Below are 9852 nucleotides of genomic sequence, written 5' to 3' on the forward strand. Positions count from 1 at the left end.
AACAGTCCAACATATATCCAACATCAAAAGAACATACCATATCCATCACCAACAACAATGTCAAAGGGAGTCCACAATATCATAATAATCCATAATCTACCAAACCAGTCAACTATAACCAACAATATCACCAATATCATAATTCAATAGAAAATGCATATAGGTCCACAACCACAATCAAACCAGTCCAACCCCATAATCCAACTAATCCATCACAGAACAATAATAATCCATAATCATCCAAGAAATCCAACATAAATCAATATCATTAAAAGTAATCCAACAAAAGCATAATAATACAACACTACCATAGAGCAACATAATACGACAGTAGCTATCCATAATCAACCATCAAATCCAACATAATCCAATATCAGTAAAAGTAATCCAACCAATGCATAATAATCCAAGACATCCATCCTATCACAGAGCAACACATTTCAACTAATCCATCAAAGAAGAACGTAATCGAAGACCAAATGCATAATAATCCAAGCAAAGGGACTGATGAATAAATTAAACAAAAATGGAATAAAATCAGAGAAAAGAGAAGGGTTAGTGATCGTTACGCAAGGGATCACTCAGAGGGTTGAACCCTAGGGTTCATCCGCCTCTTAGAGCGTTGACCATGGCGTGGGTGTTCAGATTTGGACATGGGAGGAGCACTGAGGACATATCTCTTGGAAGAAGGAGTACCGTCCTCCTCTTTCTCGCATTCCTCATCAAAAGACATAAGGATCAGCTCATGGTCAGGCAACCCACAAATCCTGTTGAGTGCCCTTGCCGCTGCTTTTCTATGTGCCCGGAGTTTTGTCGGAGGTCGAGGCCTCTTAGATCTAGCCCTTTTTGTGGGTACGAAACTCCCTTCACTACTTTCCGCCTTGAGATCTACATCAATCTCAGTAAAATCAAGCGACTTCTTCCCTTTCGATACACCCTGACCCTCTCGCTTCAGACGTTCCTCTTCCTCAACACTTTCAAGTACTTTACCAAGAGCTTTATAGGTGTAATCAGTGCAGTAGGGGCCTGAAAAACTGGATTCATAGAAGAGACGAGGAAAAGGTGAGCTTGTCTCTATGGATTGAATCAGGGAGAGGATCAATTTCCCTTCAGCTTCATCAGTAGTTACCATGAAAGCATCGTGAAGGGGGTCCAAGTTCACCATGTTTGGGGGGACTCGAATTCTCAGAGAATGGAGAGAAAATGGACAGATCTAGAGAGAAAAAGTGCAGAAGACGAATGAACAGGAAGAGAGAGAGTGTAGAAAAATAAGAACAAGGGTTCTTCCGGAGAATTCTATAGATGAAATAGAGAAATCCAACCATCCCAATTAATTTTGGGTGGTTGGGATGAGTAATAAATGAGGGGAGTTAGGGGGGGTTCTGATTTAATATGGAGGGAGTAGTTAGTTTACTGATTTTAGATTATGTGTTAGTAATTAGGATTAAAGTAAAGTAAGGATGAAATTAATGGAAAAAAAAGTTAAGTAAGGGTAAAATTGTAAATTCTAGGTTTTTTGTATACTAAAAATAGAAATAAAACAGAAAGTTGCACATAACCCTGATTATCCCTAAATGACAAAAGTTGCAGAAAACATTTAACGGAGGTAGTATAAGACATCCTCAACAGCATTAGTTGCATCCTCTTTCCTGTGCCATTGAGGCATTGATAATATTATGATCTTTCAATAATTTGAAAAGATATTGCATAAGAGATAATTCACCCATTTGTTTTCTTTTGATTTTTTTTACAATGCATTGTTGATGTATCCCCTTTCACCTACAATTTCTGGGTTTTCTAATGGTATTTATTTTAATATTTGTTTCGGCTTCATGTTACTTTGTTTAAAATGAGCAACCTTCTCAAGCTCTTATGTACTCAATTTTGCAGTCGGTTTATGCCATTGCTTATATTCCCCTAATGTGTGGTTATGTTTACTTTTATTCACATCAACCAATAACTTCCATTTACCCCCAACTTGTTCAACCCCCAGAAGTTGAAAGGACAACAATACCTTTTTGTACTCTAGTATTGTCACTGTTGTCTCTAACTTCGAATTCTTTTTGTCTGGTGAAGGAAAATTATACCTATAAGGTCCACTTCTTTCACATTCAATATAAACTTGACCATGCTCTAATTCATTCCTTCTTCGAAAAGGCAAGAATTTTGTCTATCACTAAATTATGTGTCCATCACGAAAAGATAGCCAACATCAGGATAGTTATGAACGTTTTCATCTAGTGTAAAATAGTAATCCTGACCATAATTTTGACAAAAAAAATATATATATATAAAAAAAATCTTAACAATGAATAAAACTAACAAGTAATACTCCCCCCGTTTTACTTTGTTAGTCCCCTTTGGAATCAATCACTTAAAATAAAAAAAGGAGGAATCCTAATAACTTGGAATTTGATTGCAACTTTGTAATTAATGTTTTGTCTTTTCTTGTTTTATTTATGGGAATTGACTATAATTAAATCACCTATAATAAATATTGATTGGAAGATTTTCCATGTCAGTAATCCACTAGCACATATATTAACCAATGAAAAGTATTTCTCTCTTTAAACACCTACCCAATTAGATTAACTATTTATGAATTATGAAAATTATTCATCACCCTATAATAATATTAGAAAATATTATATATGGGTATATCATTTTGAAACACCCAAAATAGTATACTATGATATACAGGACTAATAAAGTGAAACGGAAGGAGTATCGTTTAATAAAATAACATACTTATCAATTATAACTATGTTCAAGGATAACTATTTAGTCTAATCCAATACCATGTAATCATGTGTTAAGCCTCGAAAAATCAATCCGGTAACATCTATCAAGCCCGAAGATATATTTTGGTACCTTGCATCGGGCCTCGAAACTCCAATTCGGTGCCTTGTGTTAGACCCCAAAATTATGAACTGGTGTCTTGTGGTAAGCCCCGAAATTTTGAATCGGTACCTGTAGGTGTCGCTCGAAGTGCGCCTACATTAAAGCATGTGGTGAATGTGCTTGGCACTCATAGGAAGTGGGAATTGACGTATGCGATTAGGGACAAGGAAAGTAGGAAGCCGCCAACAAGTTTTTAAGGAACTTGTAAACCGTTCACGGATCATAAAAAGGCAGCCACGATTAAGGGACAACGATAGGCAACAACGATTGACCCGTGAAGGTTACACCCCATTCATAATCCATGAGATTACTAACTCCATATGGTTCGGAACCACGAAAGGAGGATCGGGGACGATGGTACGAAGTGAGTCATGGAGTCACATTCGCCCTTATTGGCCTCTACTCGATTCTTAAAGTGAAAAGTGATTCCTGCGATCTCAAAGGCATAGAAACAGAGATTCAATTTTCTCCAAACTATTATTAAGCTAAATTGGTTGAATATTAATGCAACACATAATTCTAAAATATTTGTGATCACTTGAATTAAGCAACAAGATTAAAAAGGAACCTAAACCGGTTGTCCAAATTATCTTATTAGGCGTGGTATTCAATTACATATTCCCTTTAAACATGCAATATGGTGATCATTAAAAACAATAGAATAACATCAATATTAGAAGCAATTTAACAATAATTCCAACAATACAAAATCGTTAGAAAAATAATAGAAATAAAAGGAACATAATTCTTACTTTGATTCTGTTTGCTTGCAACTACAAAAATAATAAACGAGTTAGTAACTTCAAGGAAATAATAATAGAACAATAATTAAATTAAATTAAATTAAGTAGAGTTGATTTAGGACCAAACCCTCAAATAGTTCTACCTTTCACGCCTTGGCTTAAAGAGAGAACCACGAGTAAAGTATGGACTCCTGGGAGTGCTTGAAGAAGGAATTTTGAAAGAATAAGGGTAGGCTAGTGTTTAGGCTAGAGCATAGAAGAGAGAAAAAACTAGAGAATTAATTGATGCCCCGTACATCAGAAATGAGGGGGTGTTTATAGAAAAAATGTGTTGAGGGAACACATGGAACCCTAAAATGATAAAAACCTAAAAAAGTATCCCGCAACACGGGAAATCCCACCGTCACACGGGAAACATTCCCGTGACACGGTGCACATTTTGTGTGACGTGGGAAATATTTAGTGAACGGGGGAGAAAACGCGTAGGGTTTACGCGGAAAGGACACGGAAATTCCCGTGTCACAGCAGGTTTCCCGTGTCACGGGGAACCCCACCGTCAGACGGGAAAGTTTCCCGTGACACGGTGGACTGCTGCCGTGACGCGGGAATTTTCAGTCCGCTTTTCTGTCTAAATTCATTTTTAACCCTAATTTCGTTCAGCATTTGAAGTGCCGATTGATAATTTCGGGCTATTTTATGATTTTATTATTATTTGGGCTAAAATAAATAAAAAGTTTGGGCCAAAATAAATTATAAAACAGTAAAATAAAAAAAAGGTTTGGGCTAAAATTAAATAATAAGTTTGGGCTGAAATTAAAACTATGCTTTGACCAAACATCAACACTAATCCATGGACTATTCAAAAATTGAATTTAATCAAATACAATTTTTTAAACACTCTCGGGATTAAATACTAAACCCGGCCAATTGTGGCGGTGAAAGGTTGTTCATCATCGGGTTTGGTTTTGGGGAGACATTTTTAGGTGTCTACAGTACCCTTAATTAGGTCCCGGAAATTAAAAGTGATACCCTCTATAGGCCCTCGGAAATGCTAGCCGATACTGTAGAGAATAATTTCAAGTGTTAACCCCTAGCTTGAACCCCACTGTGATCATACACTAAAGTACGGTGGCGTCCAAAAGGGAAGAAGATAGAGCAAAAGAGTCGCCAACAAGTTTTTTTAGGAACTTGTAAACCGTTCACGAGGTGAAGGTTACACCCCTTAACGATCCAAGAGATCGTCAACTCCATAAGGTCTAGAACCAAATAAGGGTTCGGGGATGATGTTACAAATCCAACCTAAAAGAGATTGAACCTGCCCTAATAATAGGCCTCTACTTTATTCTGATCGTATTCATGTGTGCTTTTTAATTAACATGCAATCAATAGGATTAACCCTAAACCTGTTTATCTATGTTGGTTGAATATAATGCACAAACAAACTATTATTGACGATCACTTAAATTATAATCACAATTAACCCTAAACAAGATTATTAAATATCTTATTAAGCGTGATTACAAGTATAGATTCCCTTTAAAAATACATAAAAGGCGTGATAAAGCAATAACAATAAATATAATCAAGCAACATAATTATAATCAATAATAATTATAATCAATAATCATATTAATCATAATAATAATAAAAATCATCATTATAAAATTATAATCGTAATCAAAACAATAATAATCATAAATAAAATCATCGTCAAAATAATAATAATAATAATATTCATAATCATCATAAATTATAACAATTATAATCATAATCATGTTCATGTTAATATTAAAGCATAATAAAAATAGCAAGATCCTAGGCATGATACTAACAAGATTAATAACAAACCCTAGCATGTCACTAAGCAATAAAAATCAAATCTTTAGCCCTAACATGATACTAACAATCATAAATATTAGGAAGAACATAGGAAGCATCATAACAATCATATTTAATATTAAAACTACCCTAGACATGATTCTAGGAATATCATAATAACAATATAAACATGATTTCTACATTATAATATCAATAAAAACCATTAAAGCACTTACTTTGATGCCTCGTACCTCTTTCTAATAACAAAATACACACGTTAGTAACTTCAAGGAAAATAATAATCAAAACAATTAAATAAAATAATTGAAATAGAGATTTGGGACCAAACCCTCAGAAATTAAACCCTTCACGTCTAGGAAGAAGGCAACTTCGAATATGGCTAGGTGTTTCTAGATCTTGTACTGTGAATGCGGAATTTTGTATGAAAAAGCAAAGTTTGAGAGAAAGAACGAATTGATGATTATAGAAGAGAATTGATGATGAATGAAAACTAATTGTAAGTGAATATTCGTGAGAATTGATTGTTGATGAGAATTGGTGAATGAAAACGGAGTTTTTAATACGTTATTTATAGAGAAAATCAGCCAAAAAGATAAAATAAACAAAACAGAGTCTGACGTACAAAAAACAGAGCTGGCGCAAACCCTGGCTAACTGGCGCCAGGCACCAACACTAGCGTCAGGCGCCAGGCCTGGTTCCAGGCGCCAAGCCTGGTTTTAACGCGTTTTCGAAAATCAGATAAGTTTGCCGTACTGGAGGATAAAATCATATAATTTCCTCGAAAATGCTACTACCTCCGGTTCATTTTAGTTGCAACAATTTCCTTTTTGGGGTGGTTCACTTTACTTGCAACAAAATTTTTTTTTCCTTTTTTGGTAAGTTTTTGGGTGTAAATTTACATATTTGCCCTTACTTATTTACTAACCTATTATATTAACACTCCTAATCTGTTTTACTTAGTTTACTTATTTTATTAATTAAGCTAACTACTCCCACCAAATTTACCCCCTCCTCCTTTAAATTGCTTCATCTCCCAACCACCTTCATTGAATCTGCATTCAATACTGGAAAATCGTTGGGAGAAATAAATTCTGGAAAATTTTTCCAGAAATGAAGCCCCCCCTCTCAAACCCTAACTGTTTAAATTCTCTCTCTCTCGTCGTTTCTTATTTCTCTCTCCTCTTCTCCTTCTCTTTCTCCTCCAAAAGTGTACTTCTTCCTCCTTTCTCTCTCATCATCCTCTGTATTTTCACACCGATTCACCCCATTTCACTCTTCAAATGTCTTCCTCTCAACCAAAAATCATTGATCTCGAAAGCCATGAGTCCCTATCTTCTAGATCTACTCGAACTCCAAAAAAATCTGAGCGAACCACGTAAATACCTCGTCGTGGTTCTGGGGTGATGAAGTCGCTCCGTCGTGCTTCTGTAATTGCAAGGAGGAAGATTCACGGTGCGAAGCTTGCTGAATACATTTCAAGCGACGAGGATGACAAGCCTATTAAGGTTTCTGGGTCCAAAAGGGCGGTTCCGCCACCTCACAGCACAGATCTGGAGGTAGTGTCCACCAAAGACGGTGGATCTGCTGCTGTGGTGGGTGTTCCAACTGCTTCACCACCACCAGACGCTAAATCGGAGACGGGGTCTTCGTTGTTCCAGGAGCTCACTACCGGAGAAGTTCTCCAGCCACCCACTTCCCATCCCATGATGGTGGGAGTGCTTCTGGGTCTGGCGCTGGTAGGAAGCGCTTGAGGGGCTCACCTCCTAGGGGCCAGGAGCCTGATGACGTATTGGAGGCTTACCTCCAGATCTACTACCCCCAGTAGTCCCTTCCCCCATACTAATTGGGCAGCGTAATTTCTAAAACTCTAATCTTCTTCTTCAGTTCCAATTTATGATATATTATGGTATTCATGAATCCCCTGTTGGTTTGATGTGTTTCTTTTTATTATTGAATATGTTGTTGGTGAATCAGTTGTTGGTTGTTTGGGTTTGGATTAAAATTGATGAGCCCCCTGTTTTTTTTTTGGAATTGAGATGTTGGTTGGAGTATGAAATGCATATGTTGGTGGTGTATCAGTTGTTGGTTGTTTGGGTTTGAATTGTTTTTTTATTAAGGATTTATATTTATCCAGTGATATGTTTGGATATCTTATTGTTGTATGAGTTGTTGGTTGTTTGGATATGAATTGTTGTTTTGGATTAAAATTGATGAGTCCCCTTTTTTTTGGATTTGAGAAGTTGGTTGTGTGCTTCAGTAACTATGGTTGGAGTATGAAATGGGTTGTGTATGATTTTGTTCCTCGAGTCCCCTGTGTATGATGCATTGAGTCCCCTCTCCCAACTGATTGCATCAAATTGAATCCCATCCAAATGATGAAGGGACTCATATGATAGCTATTTGAGTGACATGGCTGCTCTAGATACCTCTGATTGAGGTATCTATTGAGGTACCATAACTCATTGATGCCTTGAAAGAGAAATGTAACCCTATCTGATGGAATAGTAGTGACCAAAATAGATTGAGTTTCCATTAATTACCAAACTATAGTACCATACAAGACTGCCTAACAATGTTTACATTAACTATGTACCAAAATACACCTAACCAATACCAACAAAAACTACAAAAAACATGTTAAGCTTTTACTGGTTAGATGTGGCAGTCTTTGGTTGTGTTGGTTTGAATGTGGTTCCTTATAGTCTTCAATCTGCATCCACTTCCATTTGAAATTCAGTTGCATTTGAACTTGGAATTGTGATTGAATCAAGATAGGAAACAACCTCTGCAATTAATTCCTTGTCTACTTGAAGCAATTCTGGTAGAACACCTTGCCTGTCTAGACTTCTTTTTTTCATGTGTGGTATTGTGTAGTTGTTTCCTCCTTTTCTTCTTAACACCTCAACCATGCATGACTGAAGTATAATCCAACTGTATTTGTTCAACTCTGGATCAAATCCTTTGAATGCTATTTCTACTTCTTTGATGAGATCATCTAAAGTTTGAGGGAATGACTGATATTGCAGTGATTGAATGACATTGAAAAGTCCTAAGTCTAGAACATTCATGTCTGGTGATTGTGCTGGTTGAAAAACAAATTGTATGTTGAATCCATATGCTTGACATGCTTCTTGAAATTATGCATCTTGTGGTATTTGGTGAGGCCTAGCATTATCCCATTGGATAGTTATGTTTTTGGGAAGTTGGGGTGGCCATTGTTCATGTATTGTTGGCAACACATGATTAAGTAGCATGTCCCTTATTGCTTCCTTGTTAATGCTCTGGACTGCCTTAGCCTCAATGGTTCCCTTGTCTCTGTTTTTACTCTTTTTCTTTGCTTCCTCATACTTCACAAAAGGGAAAAGAACATACTTCCCATCATGTAATAATTGTTTGTTTGCATCATACAATGATTTCTCAATCATACCCATAAACATAGCCTTTATCTTGAACCTTTTGGACTGTTGGGCTCTGTATGGATTGTCTTCAGCTGGGAGGAGGTAGAATGTCCTTGTTTCTGGGTTTATAAAAAAAAACTTTTCATCAATGTGTATCCATTGTTGCATGTCTTCAAATAAAGGGTCCCCTTCTGCTAGAATTGGGGTTATGTGACTTAGAACCCATTTCATTCTTGTCATTTTATGCTGGTCAGTGAGTGCTGGTTTGTTTGTGCTTGTGTGTGTTCTCAATCTACCCCTTTTCCTTAATCTGTGAATAGCTGACTTTGACACATTAAGTGTTGCAGCATATCCTCTTTCAGTTTGTCTTTTGTACAAAGGCACTGATGTTAAGAATTCATCAGTGTACTCCTTTTGTTTTCTGCCCACAGTGCCTATTTTTTTGGTCCTTACATCTACAGCATTTCCTTGTAACATGTGTTGTTTAATTACCTTAAACCATCTTGTTGTTGTTGATCTATGCACATGATGCTTTCTTGCCAAACTGGATAAAAATCCCCTTGGCAATGAGTCCCCCTCCATATTGAGCATGATCTCATTAACTAGTTGGCGCTTTTCTTCTACTGTCATTTCTCTGCTTTGTCTGCCATACATATGTAGTGGACCATGTACTTCACCATCATCATCTCCATCATAACCACCTTCTTCTTCCGAGTTGCTGTTTTCATCTTGAGTCTCTTCATCTGTGAAATGATGTCATGCTTCCATTGTTTGCTCCTCATTGTACAGCTGATTTTCATTGAAAAAGAGTTCTTCCAAGAACTCTTCCATGAGTCCCTATACTTTTTTTTTAGGCTGACTGTAGGTGATGAAGTGGTGGCTGGATTTTTTTGGAATGGTCTTCAATGGAGCCTAGAAGAATGGAACATAGATGCTGCTTTTGTCTTTTTAGCACTGTGAATTTTAGGCAA

At 36.6% G+C, this 9852-nt stretch overlaps 1 protein-coding gene across 1 annotated transcript; it reads right to left on the reverse strand.

Annotated features, from left to right (window-relative positions):
• Positions 1-8620: 8620 nt before the first annotated feature.
• On the reverse strand, positions 8621-9511 carry LOC145632811 (uncharacterized). Its single transcript, XM_081685145.1, has one exon. It carries the CDS (start codon positions 9509-9511, stop codon positions 8621-8623), a length of 891 nt encoding a protein of 296 aa, XP_081541271.1.
• Between the last annotated feature and the right edge of the window lie 341 nt (positions 9512-9852).

Source organism: Chenopodium album, chromosome 5 (assembly GCF_948465745.1).
Source record: "Chenopodium album chromosome 5, dcCheAlbu1.1, whole genome shotgun sequence".
In the NCBI taxonomy this organism is placed as follows: Eukaryota; Viridiplantae; Streptophyta; class Magnoliopsida; order Caryophyllales; family Amaranthaceae; genus Chenopodium; species Chenopodium album.